This window comes from Sciurus carolinensis, chromosome 5 (assembly GCF_902686445.1).
Source record: "Sciurus carolinensis chromosome 5, mSciCar1.2, whole genome shotgun sequence".
Lineage (NCBI taxonomy): Eukaryota > Metazoa > Chordata > Mammalia > Rodentia > Sciuridae > Sciurus > Sciurus carolinensis.
In genome coordinates this window covers 163,144,149-163,164,167 of record NC_062217.1, presented here as the reverse complement: position 1 = coordinate 163,164,167, position 20,019 = coordinate 163,144,149, and the positions used below count along the sequence as shown (strand labels likewise).

Here is a 20,019-nt window from a genome sequence, read left to right as displayed (position 1 = left end):
GGGAGGAGAGGGCAGAGGCCTGGCCCTGTTCCAGCTTGAGGTCCCTTTGGCTGTCTCTTCTACCCCTGGAGCACATGACAACGTCTGCACCTGTGGTGGAACCCAGGTCACCTCAGGTCACCCTGAGGCTCAGGGCAATGTCTAGGCTGCATGGCTTGGCCCACATCTTCGGGGAGCCTTCTCAACTGGCTTCCTCCCTTTAAAGTTGCACGCTCTCCTCAGCTTCCTCTTGTTTTAAAGCATTTTGCTCAAGCCATCATCCGTATCTGTTAGTCTGGTGCACAAGTTGAGACAGGCTGTCCTTGACCAGGGAGCAGGGCTGTCACCCATGGCCACCAGTGGCAACCCCCCATTAGGTCTGGGTTCTATTCACCCACCTCAGGTGTCCTCATGCCCTCCGGCATGGGTATCTACAGGAACTGCCTCCTCCTGGCTGTCTTTCTGAGATACAAATTAGGGATACAGAAAAGGAAAGGTAAACTGAGTCTCAAAAGAGGAGTGGCCAGGGGCCTTTGGAATGCAGTGAACACCCATGAACCTTTGAAATGCAAGATAAGCATTAGTGAACAATGCAACCTATGTCCTTAGCCCTTGCCCTTGACCTGTACCCTTGACCCTTGACCTTGCCTGCAAAAAGTAACATAAAGGCATTGCAGAGGTTATAGAACAAACCAGGGTGAAATTGCATTACTTTACCCTGGCTGCACCTCTAGTCCAGTTCCTAACTACTGTTCCTCTATAAATACTAGCTCCTATGCCAAGGGGTAATTTTCTCTCCCTCTAGAGGTGGCCTGCATGCTCCCTTGAATGTGTATTTCTTACTTTACCCCAAAAGATGTCTCTCCCTTGATGTAGTCCACATTCTTTCTTGAATGCTTATCTGCTTTCCTAAGTAAATCTGTCAATGGTGTGTGCTGAAATTCTTTTCCATCACATTTACCAAGGACCCCATTTGTCCTGAGTCCCAGACACTTCACGCTGTCCACCCAGGCTGCAGACTCTGGAGGATGTCTTCCTTCAAGCCTGACTCTAGAACCAATGCCTCTCTGGAGCCTTTGCTGTCTTGCTCCTTCCCCTTCTGGGCACCCTGTTGCGGAACATACCTTGCTTTTTGTGCCCAGAAAGCAGCATGGTACTATTTATTTGGATGCGGCATTCCCTGCTTCTTGCACTCCCTGCAGGGTTGGTGGCCTCAGCTTTCCTCTGTCCCTTGTGCCTGGCAAGTGGCAAGAGCAGAGTGGTATGCAAGTGTTTCTAGAATTTACATTGCATGGATTGAACTCTTTTGCCAACATGGTACCCCTTGCCGAGGGTGCAGGTTCAGGGCCGGTGCTGGCAAAGGGCTGCTCATATTAGGCAGCTCTGACTTCAGCCTGGGACGCTGTTCTCTCTTGCGTGGTGCCCCTAGTTCCAAGGTACTGAGTGCTGAGGGTCCCCCACCACCACCATCATCTCTATCACCTTCTGTACCATGGTTTATTGAGCCCTTACCTGTGCCCTGTGCCATTGCTACTGAATCCAAGTCAGTTTACTTGCCATTTGAAGAGGGAAAAGGGACCCAGTGAATGGGAACGTTGCTGAGGCAATGAGAAGGGTCCATATGGAATGCCAGCAAGGTGAGAAAATGGTGGCCGATGTCCCGAAGTGAGCGTCTTCACTCAGCCTGAATGTCAAGCTCCTATCTTTATGCACAGGGGCAAGAAGCGGGGCCAAGAGAGGAAAAGAGTGATGATTGGAGACTCATGGACCCTTCTCCAGTAATCTGGAATGCGATGTGCAAACCCTGGTGGTTGGTAATCTGTTGATTGTGACGCCCCCATAAATCCTGAAAATATCTTATGTATTCTTCTCTTGGTATCTTCAGCCTTGAAGGAGGAAGAGAAGATTAGGGCAGTTTTGGGTAAGCTAACCTTGTTCTATCAGTTCCAGACAGACATTTCTTAAATAACTAAGATGTCTGTGCAGAGCTGAGCAGAAACAGTGAGGTTAAGGTGGCCGAGGAGACAGACATGATGTGGATGCAGAGATACCAGACTTGTCACTCTGCTTTAGTCACCTGGGACAGGTGAAGAGTTGGTGTTTTTCACTAAAGCAGCCTCAGTCCCTTTAAGTAACCCAGGCGACCATCATCCTCAGAACCCACACACCAGGTGGGAGTTTTATAACATGTTGCTGGGCTGTGTGACCTCCAAAGTAGTGGTTTTTAAAGGTAACTAAACACCAGGGAAGCCAGGGGTTTTATTTAGGTTTTCCCTTGGTTACACTGTGAGGCTGTCTAATACGGTCACCCCTTCCTTCTTCACCACAGCACTGCTGTCCACAGACAGCCCAGAGCCTACTCAATTCAGACCTGAAGCTCACGGATGGCTTGACAGGACCACTGGTTAGAAACAGAAGCTGGGTCACTGTAACTGTTGGGGTGGGATGTGGGACCAGGAGACCAAGAGGGGTGACTTCCAGGGAGGCAGTGACCTGCCCAGATGATCTTGGCCCAGACCAGGCCACCTGGAAACACACTCTCCTTCCAGGTGTGCTGTGGGTGGGCCTGTGGAGACTGGTTGGCCGAGAACCCCCCAACGGCCCTGGTCAATCGAATGATGGAGGAGTCCTGCCCCAGCTGAGGCCTGCACTGCGCACTCCTCAGATTCTTTCCTGGACCCTCCTGAGTGGCCCAGCCTGCCCTGGGACGGCCTCTGCCTGCAAGACAGGAAGAAGGCCCAAGGGTCTGGAAGCCTGGGTGTGCTGTGTGCACCTGTGCATCAGAGTCTCCGGACACCTCATCAAGGTCCAGGGACACCAGGTGACCCCATTCCCACCAAATCTATCACTGCCAAGAGGCCACACCATCCCAGATCTTTCCATGATCCCTCCAGGTTACCAAGCAAGTCAGGGAGGAGCGTGGGGAGTGGAGGCAGGGCCCGGCCCTGGGTCCTGACGGGACACCAGTGCACTCCGGGCGTCTGCACAACCCACTCCCCACTCTGCTCAGCTTCCTGCTGCAAGATGAGGGATGGAGACAGCGGTCCTGCTGAGACCCCTTGTGCCATTCCCAAAGGAAAAGGGGGCAGGAAAACAGTACGTCCCGGAGAGCCTCCTTTCTGTTGCCCCAAACCTAGCCAAGTTCAGGGGACAATGAGAGCAAGCCTGGGTCGGAAGTCCAGGTCCGCCTCGTCTTGAAGGACCCTGGCTTTCCCTCACAGTCGGGGGTGTCTCTCGACAGCTACTCTCTGGCACATACGCCAGGACAGTGGCGCCTTGGCTGCTGGTCAGATAAGCTAACTAAGCAAGCGAGTGCTGATGACGTCACTGCTTCTGCACCTAAAACCCTCTCGGGGGGGCAGATGAGGGACTGAGGGCACCGTGGAAGGGCACATGTCACTTGTCCAGCCGGCCATCACTGGACCAGATGTCGTGAGGGAGAGGATGCACTACTGGGTGAAGCTCCTGCAGGATGGGGGACCAGGATGCACTCTGTTCAGCTGTCACCGCAAACTCCTCCTGGAGCAAGCAGTCTCTGGGCACTGGTGAACTTCCCCCATCAATCTCGTGTCTTGCATGCTGTCTCTGGGCACTTTCTTTGGCCTGTCTACAGCCTACGCTGCTGGCCTGGCAAAGCTGGACTGTGGACATGACACTGTCCCCATCCCTGTGTACATGTGCTGTTCATCTCGACCCCTCAGGGAAAGGGAAGACAGTGGGCATGGGGACCAAGAAAGTTGGGGAAAGGTGGTGTGTGACCCACGTCAATGGCAAGAGACCCCTGTGAACAGAAATGCTCATGAAATTTTTAAAGGTTCAAATCCCACAGGTGGCGGCCGACATCTGAGACAGGCGCTGTACACGGATGGAGGCAGTGGGGGACTTTATTGGTGTTCATGGGGGATCACATTGTATCTGGGGCTTCGCAGGGCGTGAGAGTGAGCAGAACATCTTCCTTCACGGTTTCTTTGCTACAGAAGTTGTACCTGGGGAGAACAATGAATGCCTGTTCAATGTTGGGGTGTCCTTGGGGAAGCCACAGGGACCTAGGTTGTGCAGCAAAGGCTGCTGCTGGTCACAGTTCAGAAGGGAGGAGCGAGGTGCGTGGGCTGTGAGTCTGAGAGGCCCACCAGGCCCGGGACAGGGTCGGCTGTCACCCTGGAAGGGCCCTGCGGTGGGTCCTGAGTGTCAGGACGGGGGCTCCTGGAGACGGCACCCCGCCCTCCTCTCACTCGCACAGGTTCTCGTCGGGCCTCTGTGAGTGGAGCTAGCGGGTGTCAAGGTGACACTTCACTCCAGAGACCCATCTGAACATGAGAGTAGCCATGAACTGCCATATTCTCTTAGCTAAATGATTCCTGTGTGTGAACTTCACCTTCACCACACATGTGAAGAGGTGCTATTATTAGTTCTGCTTTACAGAAGAGGAAACTGAGGCACGGAAAGCTCTTGGTAAGAGGAAGAACCAAGATACAAATACAGGTCCACCTGAGGCCACAGTCCTAATTTGCATGGCAGGTCACGTGTCAAACCTCCCTGGACCTTGGCCGGGCTTTCCCCTGTCCCCCAAGCCCCTTCCACCTCCTAGCTCAGAAGCGGGCTTGTTACTTGATGCTGTCTTCCTCTGCAGAAGAGGGATCCCTCTCACGGTGATCAAGAATCCCCTGCAACAGTGCAATCCCCGTGACAGTAATGCAAACATGAGTGGGTACTGTCATAGTTGCTCAAGGACCGAGGGCCTCTCTGTGGCCTCACCTCCTTGAGCTTTGAAGCTCTGTCCCAATTCCTCTCCCATCTTCCTGACACCCTGCCATGTGCTCCTTTGAATCTTATTTTTCCTAGAAGCCCTAACCTGGCTTGCCCTGCACCCTGAGCCCTGTCGTTAGGGCCTGGCGCCTCCTGCCCTGTGCGCCTGTCCCTGTTCCCAGCTCCTGTCCTTCTCTCCCTCCCCCTACATCGCCCCAGTCTTGTGGGCCCCTCCTCCCGCCACAGCCTCCTTGGAGCCCTCTGCTCTCTTGGGCTTCTCTTTGGGCCCCTTGTGGTGAGCCCCGGGACCTTCCACGTGCCCCTTAGGTCTGGTTTTCCTCCACAGCTGACCTATAAGCTCCTGAGAGCAGGCCCCGGCCTAGCGGCCCCTCCTATCTGCTAGGCTAGGTGAGGTACTGAATGACGTCATTACAAAGGCCCATCGACAATGGGTACTTAAAAAGGTGGCTGGAGAAGCAAGGGAGGTGAGGACGACTCTTCTCTTTTGGTCTCCTGACCCTGGAGGGAATTCTAGTCTGCAGGTCCCTGGGTAGCACTGGGAACCCTCTCCAGGTGACTAAAACATCTGAGCGGGGAACTGAGACCCAATTCTCGATTTTCTTTAGCTTTGCAATTATTAGTGCTATTTAAGAAAATATGACTTGTTATGTTCATAACACCAAATAGTCTGAGTAACTTGACTATTTGAGATTCTTTAATTCCCCAAGGTAGTTGGTGAGGTTTGAAGCTGTTGCTGACTTTTCTATACTTTAAAAACCTGGTGTCTGACACCTGGGCTTCTCCAAAGATTCTCTCCAGGTCCACTGGGCTCAGCCATGGGTGGGCTCAGGGGCAGCCCATGGGTGCAGGGCCTGAGGGGTGGACTCAACTATAGCTGTTTAGCTATAGAAAGTTAATAAGGCCTTGGGCTTTCCTTAGAAACCTGGAAGCTGCTGTGCCCTGCTGCTTGGTCTCATATTTCTTACCTGTGAGAAATTTCCTGAACGTACCTCTCATTTTCAAGATCCTAATGATGCCACCTTCTTCTGAGGTACCACATGGTCTGAGGATGCAGACCATGGGACATACCCACAGGACCCTGGAGCTGACTTTAGGGCTGTGTCTTCCAGTGGGGCTTAGAGGGGAGCCCTGGGCTGGGCCTGCTACTTGAGGAGAGGGCTCCCAGCCAGGCCTGGCCACCTCCATGCTATGCTCTAGGTGAGAGGGATCCTGGTTCTGCTGACAGGAGGCAGGAAGAACCTCAGAGGGTCATCCATCTTGATGACACGTGTCTACCCAGGGCCAATCTGCCAGCCCTCCCTTCCCACCTGGGAGAATCCCTAGGGCTCTGTCTTCAGCAGCCCCTCTAACTTCCCAGCTTGAAGACCACGACTGAGAGTTCAGGTCCCCTTCCCACAAAGCCATACCAGGAAAGTCCAGCCGACCAGACATGGGGTCAAGCCTTTCTCTGCCCTCTCAGGTCGCTGTCCCCTCGCCCACCAACTGCCTTCTCTTCCTGCTCTAGGCCCTGTGCCTGTGCGGGCACCCAGCAAGGGGCTGCTGGTCAGACACACCCCTCAAGTCTTGCCAACTCAGTGCTCTCCTGTCTGAGCGCAAAACTTTCTACTCTCTTTTCTTAACTGATTTCTTTCTCCATCTTCTGTCCTGAAATGTCACACGTCCTCCCCTCTTCAAAATGTAGCGGCTCTCCAGTCCACACTTAGAACCTTTTCCCCTTTAGAAATGAGTTCCTTGTTTTACTTTCTTATTTTTCCATGAAGGCTGGATCCTACCTGCCGTACTGCCATGGGTAGTGCAAAGAACACCTGTAAATTTCACCCAATAGGATGTGGGGAGAAAGGTGCATGCATATGTTGCTAGTGGGACCATATATTGGTGCAGCCACTCCAGAAAGCAGTATGGAGATTCCTCAGAAAACTTGAAATGGAACCACCATTTGACCCAGTTATTCCATTCCTTGGCATATACCCAAAGGACTTAAAATTGGCATACTATAGCGACACAGTCACATCTATGTTTATAGCAACTCACTTCACAATAGCTAAACTATGGAACCAACCTAGGTGCCCTTACAATAGATGAATGAATAAAGAAAATGTGGTACATACATGCAATGAAATATTACTCAACCATAAAGAAGAATGAAATGATGGCATTTGCCCGTAAATGGATGGAAGCTATCATGCTAAATGAAATAAGCCAATCCCCCAAACCCAAAGGCCAAATATTCTCTCTGATATGCAGATATTGGCTCACTATAGGTGGGGGTGGAGGGAGTGGCGATTCACCAGATTGGACAAGAAGTGGGCGAAGGGAGAGAGGGATGGGAACGGGAAAGATAGTAGAATGAATTGAACGTAACTTTCCTTTGTTCCTATGTGAATACACAACCAGTGTAACTCCACATCACGTACAACTACAAGAATGGGGAGTTACACTCCACGGATGTATATATTATATGTCAAAATACATTCTACGGTCATGTATAACTAAAAAATTTTTTAAAAATGTCTCCTGCTCTTGGCGGCTGTTGTTTGCTGGGGAGAAAGTGCTGCAGATGGGCAGGTTTTCTTGGTTTTTCTGTCCTGACCACTCTGACTTTCTGGGGGTGAGTTTCCATCACCGACATGAACCCCAGCACACCGGAGACCCAGCCAGCAAAGGTACATACACTGACTTCTCCTCTCCCTTTTGAACGGTGATCTTGGCTGCGCCCACTCTGGGAAAGGTCGGGTTCACCACGTGGTTATTCCAAAGAAACTTGACTTTCTCGATCGTTCCGACATCAAGCTCCGCATCGAACTCCTTGGAGTGGGTAGAACCTGGCACGATGATCCCCCTTGAAACAGAGAAGTAGAAACTGTTCACGGAAGTGCACACTAATAGCCAGGGACCGTCATGCCATTCTCTTCTACGTTAGGTTGATCACTGTCTTTGGGAATAAGAGTGATCAAATTATGTTATGTGCATGTATGAATATTGCATAATGCAGCCCACTATTATGTATAATCATAATTCACCAATAAATAAAAAATAGCAGTCTTCTTCCAAATTAATTTACAAATAAAGGGTGGAGAGATGCAAAAGCTGACTGTCAGAAGCCCCAAACCATGGCTTAAAGATTGTTTTTCAAACTCAGGTTAATTTCTCTTCAAAACTTTCCCCTAGAAAATGATTTAATTTTTTCATATTATTTTTTCTGGAAGAATTATTTGTATAGTAATAAATTAGCCAGATCTCTGGGGTTATAGTCAATTTATTATTTTTTAAATTTGACCTATTGAGAAAGAAAGAACTAAACGACTGGTTTAGAGAAAATAAACATTAACAGAAGTCCGAGATTAACATTGGTATGTAAATGATTGAAGCCTATCAATACAGAACGAGATGACAGTGTTTGGGGGCATGGCTTGACCACAGGATGAGACAAGGCATTATGCAGGGTTACCTGAAGACGTCATACTGGCGAGTGTTTCCCTTATTTCCAAACAAAGCCACTTTGACCTCACCAGTGACCGTTCTTCCGGACAGTGTTACAGAAACCCCGTATCTCCAGCCTGCACAGAGCATGAAAGGGTTTGACGTATTCACACACAAAAAGTGACCCAAATCCCAGATCCTGCCCCGATCCTTCGAGGTATTAAAACCTGAGCAAGTCTACTTATTAATGCACACCTCAAACTAGGCCTTAAAGAGAGTACCTACCCGTAGTAGCGACGCCCTCTAGACCTGTCCTGCCCAGTGAGGTGGCCACTAGACATGGGTAGCTGCTTCCACTTAAATTCAAATAAAATTAAATTTTTAGCTCCTGAGTTTCACTGGCTGCATCTCAGGAGCTAAGGTGCGAGGCAGGTGAATGTCTTCTGGGTTCCGCGGGGCAGAACATGCCCATCATTGCAGAGAGTTCTGCGGGACAGCTCCACTCCAGAGTGGCAGGGCTGGGGGTTAAGGTGGGAAAGGAGCTAGGGTCCAAGCCACATGTGGGAAGGTGGCTCAGGGTGCAGACTGCGGAGCCCCAGGGGCCAGGTCTGTCTCGTCTCTGCATGCTCCAGGCCCCAGGAAGCCGCCAGCACTGGGCGGGGACCCAGAGTGCCAGTGTGCACACACCTGCACACACACACAGATGCCTACACGGGGCCTAAGCAGCCACACCCACACAGACAGGTAAATACACACTCAACACACACGTACGAATTTAAACACACTCCACACACAGCGATACCCCACACACACACGTGCACACCCCCTACGTGAACACACATACGTACATGAACACACAGAGACACGCCTCGGCCTAGCTGCTTTGCATCTTTTGTGTCCTCAGAGACACTGTCCCGTCCCCACCTCTGACTCCGCTAGCTCCCCTGTCCCCTCATGCTAGGGCGGCAACCCAGCAAGCCCAGCAACACTGGAGTTGCTCAACTTTCAGCTTTGACGAGTTAGAAATTTTGAGTGGCAGATCATGCTCATCCCTACATCCCAGCGTCCGGTGCCCATATCTGTGACCCATAAATAAACATGGGCTGAGGAATACGTGTGTGGTTCTTGGATGCTTACTTTGTTTTTAAAATGTAGCAAGTGGTTTGTGCATCACTCCATTGGAAGGCTTGATTAACCGAGTCGTCTTACCAAAGGATGAACATGTGCGTCTTGATAGTCAAAGTAGTTACACGTCTATCCATTTGTCAAAATGCACAGAACTATGGATGAGCTTCACCTTGATACTCTAAGTACTATATTTATACAAAGCACAGTCTGGTTTTGCTGGCAACACCTTATGGAGCTGCTATAGGACAGGTTGTCACCAAGTGGCACAAACACATTGACCTCTGCCCCACACTCTTGTCCATTCAGCAGGCTTTGGAAAGAAATCGCCCCTGACCCCAGCCCCATCCCACTGGGGAAGAAGCCTCTGGGATTCAGGGCTGCATAGACGGACGGGGGCAGTCAGGAAATCGCAGGGGAACTCCTGAAGGGTCCCCCGATCTGGCAAAGAGCTACTTCCAAATGAGTTTGCTGTTTAGGTGTGTCTGACATGATCCGAAAAAGGAGAAGAACAGCAAGCTGGGTGTGGAGTGGGGACAATTCAGGTAGTTGCTGGCAAAGCCAGGCCACTGCCATAAACCCACCCAACACACGTCTGCCTTCGCTCATCTCATGCCACAGTTGAGTCTCCTAGGGGATAGTTTGGACGCTTCCTTTTATAAGATATTCAAGATGTGCCACAGACAGTTGGGCTTAGAGGCAACCCTTCATTTGTAACAGAAACTGCACTTTCTTGGCCTGGGTGAGCAGTCAAGCGCAACTTACGTGCAAAATTCTTGGCATCGCCTGTGTTCAAGAAGAATTTCTGCTGCTCTGCGCTCGTCTTGCCAGCAAATTTATCAGCATAGTGACCCATCTGCGGGCACCCTTGATCTGGGCAGGGGAAGCACTTGTTCTATTGTGAGGAGACAGAATTCATGGTCTTAGGACCAGGCCAGCTGGAACAGTGATGCTCTGTCTTCCGAGAGCCCCTGTCCTCATTCGTAACAGGATTTGGGGAGCTTCACGATGCTCCGAGGCCTGGGCCCTGCCCCAGCAGCCACTTTCTGTAGAGCAGCGTGCTGGTGGGTGATCGGCAGCTGGTTTCCTGGACAAAAGGCCCTGACCGTAGCACTTACGGGTTTCAGAGGTGTAAAACCCCGGCCTGGGCAATTTCAGGCTGCCAGCGCCAGGACAGGAAGTTGGGAAGGGAGGCTCACACCGGCTCTGGGGAGCCAGACTGTGGCCGCCTGGCCCGTGGAACCCAGCACTGCCTGTCCTTCCTGCTGGTGGGCGGCTCCTCTCTCGCAGGGTCCTCGACGCTTCCTCTGCCTCATTAGGAATGGGCGCCCCTCTTCTTTCTCATCTGTCATCTGGCAAGCCAGGTTCCAAAGTGGCCTCCTGCTGGAGCCTTCCGAGACCACGTGGGCCAGGCCGCTCTTCTCTCTCATCACCCGAGGAGGACTCTTCCTCTCCTGCACGACTCATCTGATCTAGAATTTTTGCTACTTCCTGCCTAGAGTCTCTTTGCCTCTCCTCCACCCCCAGGACCATGAACTTGGAGGGGAAAGGCAAGCACACAGTGAGAAGCCCCGCGAGTCATAAACAAAGCCAGTGCCCAGGTCACAGGAGAACAGCTTACAGACTCAAAGGCCTTGTAGGACATGCACGGGTACGCGGTGAACCCATCGGGGCTGAGGATGCTGTCCAAGTAATACTTGTAGCTTCGTAGGTGATTGCAAGCCACAAAGTCCCGGGTTCCTGGGGAAATAAAGGAGGGAGTCTGCACAGGTGCATGGGGCGGGCTGTGACAGATTCTAGGATGCCCTTGCCACGTGGAATGGCTCCAAAGCAGGGTCACAGTTTCAGAAACTTAAGTCCCAAATCCAGTGACACAATGGCAACGCACATGCAGAGGGTACTTGGTGACTGGGCAACGCTCTGATTGCCTTATGGTCATTGTCCCTGGAAACTCACCTTTCCTAGGAGCGTTCCCTCTTACCCCTGTCACAGAAATAGCTACAGATTACAAGCTTCCATCCACAGGGGGCTGCGCGTGAACCCTAATGAAACCCAAGCCCATCTGGTCCATGAGCCGGTCCCTCTAACTTCTGTGCCCTTCTGGGTCCCAGGATCAGGTATGTCTGCAAGACACATCCAGCTGTGACGTGACCTCCCACAAGGGACAAAACCAGCACAAGTTCATTTCTGCTCTTTGCTTATACAAATAAAAAGGAGGGTTGGGTGGCTTTGGGTGACTTTATCTACACATCCTCTTCACACCCTCTGACTCCCTGTGACTCAGGCCAAGTGACACATGTCACAGCACACCTTCTAGGCGTGGTCTGCACTTGCTTGGCTATTACTGATGCAGAATCTGGCCGCTCTTTTCCATGGAAACCCTCCTACGTCCTCATCTTAATATCTGCTTTGAGGGCATCCAATCCATTTTGAGCAGATTCAGTAGGAATCTCTCCTCAACGGATGGCCTCATTCCAGGTGTGCTTAGTCAGGGAGAAGAGATCATCTCCAGCCTCCTGCTGTGACTGCTTCTCTTCCCACTCAACCTAAGTGAGCAACGAGCTTCACGGTGCTGAGGGCTTCATCGTGGAAGCCACTGGAGAGATTCAAGGCTACTATGTGGAAGTTGGATAAGTTTGAACCATATCACTGAGTCCCAAGGCAGAGTTTGCAGGAAAATTCTCTTAGATGTAGAAAGGATGTTTACTTTTATGACATTTCCTTTTTATGTTAGGCAGCTACCTGTAGATTTTCTCTTTCTTCCTTCCTTCCTTCCTTCCTTCCTTCCTTCCTTCCTTCCTTCCTTTCTTTCTTTCTTTCTTTCCTTCCTTCCTTTTCTCTCTCTCTCTCTCTCTCTCTCTCTCTCTCCTCTCTCTCTCTCTCTCTCTCTCTCCTCTCTCTCCTTTCTTTCTTTTTGGTACAGGGAATTGAATTCAGAGGCAGTTAACCACGGAGCCACACCCCCAGCCCTTTTTTGAACTTTATTTTGAGACAGGGTCTCACTGAGTTGCCCCGGGCCTTCCTACATTGCTGAGGTTGGCTTCGAACTCACGATTCTCCTGCCTCACCCTTCCTAGTCGCTGGGATTTCAGGCAAACGGAAGCTACAACTTCCACCAGCAGTTGTGATTCTCGTTGTGCATGCGTTCTGGGACACCTGTGACAACGTTTTAAGGACATAGAAACAGCAGAGCTCTCTATTTCTCAGAAATCCAGAAAGGGGGATTGTGCGTTTTTAAAAGAAGAGGTGTTTTCATCACTTACATCTTCAATGGCAGGTGCTGCTCACCCCAGGGAGGGGACGTCCTCCCCGACACGACCCCACCCACGTCCCCTCCAGGATGTTACCTGACCAGATGCCGTCGAGGTCCACAATCTGTGACAAGGCGTTCTTCTTGCATCCTGGCATGTTCTCTCCTCCATTGGGGAAGAAGTCAAGGTGACCCATCAGTTGGTTTGTTCCAAAACCTGCAATGTTAGGAACCGCAACAAGCCTCTGGTGAAGTGGGGATCTGGGGACCCAGACACAGTCACACAGTCTCACAGTCCAGCAGGAGCACTGAAGGACTCACCCAGAAATGGGATCAAGGGTGCTGCATCTGTGTGAATCACATCCACAAAGACAGCATCCGAAGGGTCGAGCCGAACCTCCTCAGGAGTGCCCTCGAAACTTGCTTCCACAGGATCCAGTCCTGAAAGAGATGGCAGCAGCGGAGAACAACAGCCCTGACTGTTGGCTCCAGAAGGACAGAGGTGTACAGTTGCCTAGGCTGCACACTGTCCAACTCAAAGGGCAGCACATTTTGGGGTGGTGCAGTGTAGTGACCCTGAGTTTTGAATATGGGGACATAAAGTTGCAATGTCGCTCATTACAAGAGAATTCTGGTGGCTGGTATAGAGGAGTGCAGATGCATAACAAGAATTCTTTTTTTTTTTTTTTTTTTTTTTTTTTTTTTTTTTTTTTTTTTGCGGTGCTGGGGATCAAACCCAGGGCCTTGTGCTTGCAAGGCAAGCACACTACCAACTGAGCTATCTCCCCAGCCCTTGAACAAGAATTCTTGAGCTAGGTTGCCTGGTTCCAAATTCCTACTTTTGGGCAAGTATACTTTTTGAGCAGAATACTCAATCTTTTGTTGTGAAGTTGACCCATTTTATAAAATGAAGGTAATATGGCATCTATTTTATGTAGTTGTTATAGATTATGTAAATTAGTGTGTAGCATTTAGCACAGTACCTGGCTTATGGTCATGGGTGTGTAAATAGAATGTTAGTTATTATTTCCTTTTGACTGTATTTCCTTCTGGCAGGGGTGCTGGATTTGTTAGTAGTGTTTTGAAGGTTCGGTCAGAGCAGGTGAAAAGGTATGTACATGAACATCATCAGCTACTGAAACGGCATATTTCTTATAAAGGTAGGGTTTCCTGGGCCCTTTGCTTCAGTTCTGAGAATTCAATGTGAAAAGTAAAAGACAGTGTGCAGGATTAGGGATAATCAGGCACTGAATCTGTGCTTGCTAAAATCATTATAATGGCACTAATATTATTATATGGTATAAACATAGTTTGTTGCTGCTGTAATTTAAGGATTTTCCTAGGTTTGAAGGATGCTTTGGTTGAGATTTTTTTATCAGCAGAGAAAGTGGAAAACAATTTTCCGGTTCTACTCCACCCTGGACTTCAAAGAGAAGGGGAAAGGAGTGATCCTGTGCTCCCTTTAGAACTGAATGTTGCTAATGCTGGAACTACCTTATTCTGCCTTTCCCCGGGTGTCCAGTGCTGCCAAATGACCCCTATCACAAACTTGGACCCAGAGGAGGGGCCAGGGTGGAGGTGGAAGAAGCAGAGGGGGACAGGACCACCGCCGTCCTTGCCACAGAGATGGCCCTGAACTTCCTGGGGCTTCCTAAAATGCTCCGCGCAGGCTCCACCCAGCCCCGCCATGCTGAAGGCCACGCTCTCCTTCGGTGGCTCTAAGCTGGGCTGCAGGTTGTGACCACATTCTGTGGCTACTGAGGCCCAGCCCTCGGGCCTCAACGGGGACCTTACCAGTAATCCTGCCCAGGCCTGGGGTCCTGCTCCCGGCCTCTCCAGCCACGTGGGCTCCCAGGCTGTGGCCGATGAGGTGGACTCGGGCAGGTGAGTAGCTGTAGTTCGTCTGGAGAGGGAGGTTGTACTTTCAGGTCCTTTTTGGGCTCTGGTTTTCCTAACATGCCAACCTGATGGAGTCACCACTCTGGGGAACCCTGCCACGCCTCCCCGGCCCTTGGGATTGAGCCGGAGCTTTCCTGACTCCTCATCTATTTTTTAGCCTCTTCTCTAACCAAACCCTTTGTTGGGTTTCGGGCCCTCAAACATCCCATGGCCTCACTTCTGGGCCTGCTTGTCCCGTTGCTGCCCGTCCTCCTGCCCAGCTGCCCAGCCAACATCAAATAGCTCCAGCTCTGCGCTCGGTAGTCTCAGTACCCACCCCTACTCTGGGTTCCCTGTCCCATGCGCTCCCCAGCAGAGCGCTCCAAGAGCTCACGATACAGCCACTGGAATCCTCCCTGCAGGCTCCTGGAGGGCCTGGGACCTCATCCATTTGGTTACCTCCTTTCACACCCCTGACACGATCCTCCAAAAATCACGGACTCAACAAGCAAAGCAAACAAAGCTCTAAGGTGTTTGCACAAGCTGGCCTCGAGGATATTCACCGGGTGCCTCTTGTACGAACACCGTGGTTTTTATTTCTGCTGGGGTGACAAGTAGCGAGAACCAATTGGTTCCTGTGCAGACTTGTTAGCTATGAGACAGAAATGACGGGACTCTTTGCCTTGCATAGAAAATGGTCATGAAGAGTTACTGAGTTAACTTGAAGAATGAAAGACCTGAAGACTTGGCTACAATGAAAGACCAGGATAGGAAGAAACAACTGAAATGACTAAGGCAGAAGAAATTTCCCAGAGTCAATAGGATCCAAATTCATAGGCCAACATGTCCGAATATGCCTTTGGCTCCATTGGGTTCTCCCTGGTCATGCCGTGTTTTGTCCCAAATGGAGCCCACCTGTGTCATGGGTGGCCCTTGGTGCTGGTGGCCTGAACCCCAAAGACAACTCTTCTATTTATATGCTCTATGATTTTGGGGGGCAAACTGAAACCTCTTTCTGGACCTCAGTTTCCTTCCCTGTAAACTGAAGATGATAATCAAGCCCCCGCCTGCTAATTGTTCGCTGTTATAACTTTTTCTTTCACTGGTGTGTCATTAAGGCAATCGTCAGAGTTCCTGAGGCAAAATCCTGAGAGACACACCACTTGCTTGCTGTGGTCTACGTGGTCAGGGACCAGCAGCTCTGCCCCTGCAGCTGACTTACCGAGAGGATGTGGAGCATCTGAGCCACCTGGGCGCCCACCACCCGGACGTTGTTGGCGGCCTGTGTGTAGGTGGTTTGGGAGCCGGTCTTCCAGTCCACGCAGACGCAGTTCACCTCCTCCACCTCGAACATGTTCTGGTGTTGGGGAGAGGCCAGGCATTACCATGGGGACCCAGAAACCCTTCTAACTGGGCTCAGAAAGGACCACTTTCTTGCTTCCTAGATGGGCCACTGCCACTAACTAGAACTGTCAGAGATGCCATAGTCCAGCAGGAGCTACCCCTCAGGGTGGACTCGAGAAGGGCACGTGGTTCCCTCTCCAGCTCACAGGTTGATTAAAAGCTGGGCACTTTCTGGTTTCTTCAGTCAAATTCAGGTAACATCAATCATATGGGATAAAACAGTTGCAACCTTCAAAGAGTTCTGTTTTGTCGTTGTTGTTGTTTTGGGTACTGGGGATTTAACCCAGGGGTACTCAACCCGTGGGCTACATCCCCAGCCCTTTTTATTTTTATTTTATTTTGAGGTAAGGTCTCTAAGTTTCTTAGGACCTCAATAAGTTTCTGAGGCTGGTCTTGAACTTGCAATCCTCCTGCCTCAGCCTCCCGAGTCCTGGGATTGCAGGCGTGTGCCACTGTACCTGGCCAAAGAGTCCTGTTTTAAAAAAGAAAAACTCAAGGGCCATCTCCAGGGGCTGGTGTCTAAATTTCCTTGCGGATTCGAGGGGTCCTCTTGCCTCTTGGTGCCACCCCGGCCTGCTGGGCATATCCCAACCTTTAAAGTGGGAGTGATTCTTCACTCTGAATAGTCAAGGTGGCACAGCATTTCCTGGGGGGGGAAACACTGCAGACATTTAAAGAGAGAGAAGAAAAGAACTGCACTGATCAAAAGAGATCAAAGAATTCTGAGGGAAAAACCGCCTGGACGTCAAAGGAGCCAATATATCCTCAGGAGCTCTGGCGGGCTGTCCACGCGACCAGCTTAGCACTACACATTTAAAGTCCACGTGGAACTCTTTCACACGGACGTTACTAACGTGTGATCGCGTGCGCAGAGACACTCGTAGATTTCTCTCAGGACTTTTACTTCTAAAGCGACCCTGAGGAAGCTTTTAATAACCTGGACAACTGGGGGGATAAGCCATATTGAGAAGATGCTGATTAATGATAGGAGAGGTGCCAAGAGTTAAGAGCTTGGCAAACCACACCAAATGCAGAGTGGTTAATTTGGGGGTTTGTGATCTTTCCTGTTGACACTATCAGTTGGCGTTGTAATTAATGTGTGTCTGGAAGGCAGACTGCTGGAGAGAATTCTTAGGGGACAGAAATATAGCTTGAACCTCAGTGTACACTTGAAGAGAAAGGAGGGGCATACACTGTGCATGAGGGTGTGTGCCTATGCACACGTGTGCACAGCTGTCCAGGTGTGCTTTAGTGTCTGTACGTGTGCTTGTGTGTGTGGATCACGTCTATATGCTTCTGGTGCTGTACCCTGACTGGCAGATGCTCTATCACATGTCATTGTGGCTGTCTCTGTCCTGACGATTTTGTCAATCTTAGGTCTCCGTATCTCAGATAGTTCCAGCAAGGCATCTCCGGCTCCTGGAGATGTGGGTGAGATTTGAAAACAAGAACCTAATTCCGCACTTGCAGAAATACAAAGTACCCCTAGTAAAACTGGAAGCAGAAAACACCCAACCTCGACTTAACCAGAAATGAGAGAGTGGGCCTATTTGTTCACATGGCCGATGCCACTGCTTCCAGCCACAGAAGTCATATGGGAATGCAGGGACTTTAATTTTGTGAAGAGAAGCATTTCGATTGCATAAAGAGAACTGGCGTGCAGGGGCTTGCTGTCATCAGAATTGTCTCTTACAATTGGGTAAAATGAGTGGGAGAGTCGGTCAGGGGAAGTGGCTGCAGGCAGGGCAGCTGCGGCGGACAGAGCCGGCTCCTACCTTGCACATGTCTCCCACCCAGCTCTCGTCGCCCTTGTCTATGAAGCCGTGGATGATGAACCGGGTCTTCCTGTCTGTTTGAAAATTAGATGCCTCGATGGTAGATGGATCAGAGAGTTGGAGAATCTGTGACAAAGACCGAGTCTTCACGGTTCTGCAGTCCCACCCTGAGCCCACCCCCGCCCCATCTCTGCATGCCTCCGTGCCCTGGCCCTCCACAGCTGGCACAGAGCCGCCTCCTCCAGGAAGCTCTCTTTCCCCCAAGTCCTTTCCCCTGCCTCCATGGGATCTGGGTTGTGGCTTGTAGGTTTGCTGTCCCATGTGTCTTGTTGGGTGACAGTAATTCCTTTGCTCAGCCCAACACCACATAACCAGCTAAAGAACCTGGCACCCATGAACCAGTCTCTCATCAAGCCACCATTTACAGAAGGCCTACTCTGAGTCACAAGGCCCAGGTGGGAGAAACAGGAGGGCCGGGCAGGGCAGGGAAGGGTGGAGGGACCAGACACAGAGATAAAGGGACTCCTGATCCATGGGGCTGGGGGAGCCCCTCGCCCAGTCCCAGGGATGCTAGGCAGCCCGAGGTCTCACCTGGAAGGTGTCTGGGTTTTCATTGGTGTAAAGCAGGAAGCGGGTGTTGATCTTCTCAGGGCTCCAAGGGAGAATTTTCAGGGGTCTGATTGCAGTTCCAGCCCAGGGCTCAGTATCAGAAAAGCACCCGAGGTCCTTATAGCAAACTTCTCTTCCTAAAGAGGAAGAACCAGTCTGCTCAAGGGTGAGCTCCTGAGGCCAAGCTCCCGCCCTGCCTCCTCTGCGCAGGGCAGCCTGCAGACGAGGACGCACGCCTCGACTACCCCTCCTCTCCCCGAGTGCTTACCCACGGACCTGGGCCCGGTCCCTGTGGATTCCACAGGGACGCCAAGGGTGCCTTCACTTACAGTCGCATCCAAGACTTTAATTTCTAAGTCCTCTCCCAAGCTCTTGTGATATATCTATTTGACTGATGTGATAAGGGTACTGATGAGGCCATATGCTAATCCAGGCAGGGGTTTAATGATTTCCCTAGAGATTCTGGCCACAAGTGCCCTTGGCATGAAGGCAGGCCAGGGGGCATGCTCTGAAGCAGGGCCCCCCACACTGCCTAGTCCATCCTCCTGGACGTTGTCACCCCTCCGTTCCTGGAACCTGCGGCAACCTGCAGCCGCTGAAGCTCAGCCAGGGCTGAGGGCTCAGGCTTGTGCTCCCCTGTGGGGCAGGTGTGGGATCTCTTACCTCTGGCTGCTCCCAGCAGGAACAGTGCGGCTGTCCAGAAGATCAGCATCTGCAATGAATTCAAACATACTCAGTTTCACCGAGTGCTCAGGTCAGTGAGCAAAGACCCTCCAGCCTTTGCCTTGGCTCCACCTCTCAGCTGATAGGGAGTCGCATGCAGAGGTGGCTTACCCTGGCTCAGAAGCAGGCACTCCCTTCCTCCAGCTCCCCCGGGATGTGTTTTTATACTCCAGCCTTATCATTTGGACAAGAAACAGCGAGTGATGATAGCACATGCCTTGTGTACTTAATAATTTAATCTGTTCAAATACACAAAACAAGGTTAGTGATGGCAGCCAGTCTTCTCTCAAGTCTGAGAAGATGGAAGAATACTTGATAAAAGGGGGAGGAAAGTCACCAACTTAGTGCCTCTGCATCTATGCAAGGACTTGTGCCTCCAGTGGGTCATGTTTTTCTATTTCTATTTGATCACCAAGTAGTTTAGAAGCAGCAAACCCTATCAACGGGAGGGTGGTCGTTCTCCATAAGAATGGCTGGAAATGCCTTCACATAGCTGAAAGCAAAGGCAAGTTCTAAGAAAATCTCTCTCTGTACCCCCCCTTTCTCCCTCTCTGGCAGACTGGCAACACTTGGGCACAGGTTCTACTGGGATAGATTTGACAGCCCTCGCCATGGCCTTTCCCACAGTCTCCCCACACTACGGGTTACCTATTGCTATGCCAGGAACTAATCTGAAACATAGTGGTTTCAAACAGCAATCATGGCAGTTTCTCACTATAATTTGAATAGTCAGGTTCAGGAGCCCCCAAAGCCAACACCACCAGTCCAATGTCACATCTGTTGAGTTTTCCCAGGTCCTGTAAAGACTGAACACCTGCAAGAAAGAGGCGGCCCCTGTGAGGCCATCACGCTTCACCCACAGATCTGCACATCTGTGTGCAGCCTGGCCAGTTCACACACAAGACAGATAAGCCTTCCCAGGGCAAACACTGTGGGTGCCCTCCTCGCCCCCAAGTTAAATATGCGTGTCAAATGTCACCCCTCTGAATAACCCGAACACTGGGGTACAGGCCTATGGGTCCTCCCGTCAAGAAAACGAACGTGACTTTCCCCAGGGCAGCCACATCAGAGGCTCACCAAGCACAATTA

General features: G+C 51.0%; 1 protein-coding gene across 1 annotated transcript; it reads right to left on the bottom strand.

The window, feature by feature from the left end:
• Window positions 1-3,883: 3,883 nt before the first annotated feature.
• On the bottom strand, window positions 3,884-18,919 carry Pnliprp1 (pancreatic lipase related protein 1). Its single transcript, XM_047553436.1, has 12 exons — window positions 18,871-18,919; window positions 18,190-18,344; window positions 17,599-17,724; window positions 15,642-15,776; window positions 14,336-14,444; window positions 12,863-12,982; window positions 12,639-12,758; window positions 10,913-11,031; window positions 10,057-10,186; window positions 8,195-8,303; window positions 7,418-7,585; window positions 3,884-3,965 (listed from the first exon to the last, which is right to left on the bottom strand). Exons 1-12 carry the CDS (start codon window positions 18,917-18,919, stop codon window positions 3,884-3,886), a joined length of 1,422 nt encoding a protein of 473 aa, XP_047409392.1.
• Between the last annotated feature and the right edge of the window lie 1,100 nt (window positions 18,920-20,019).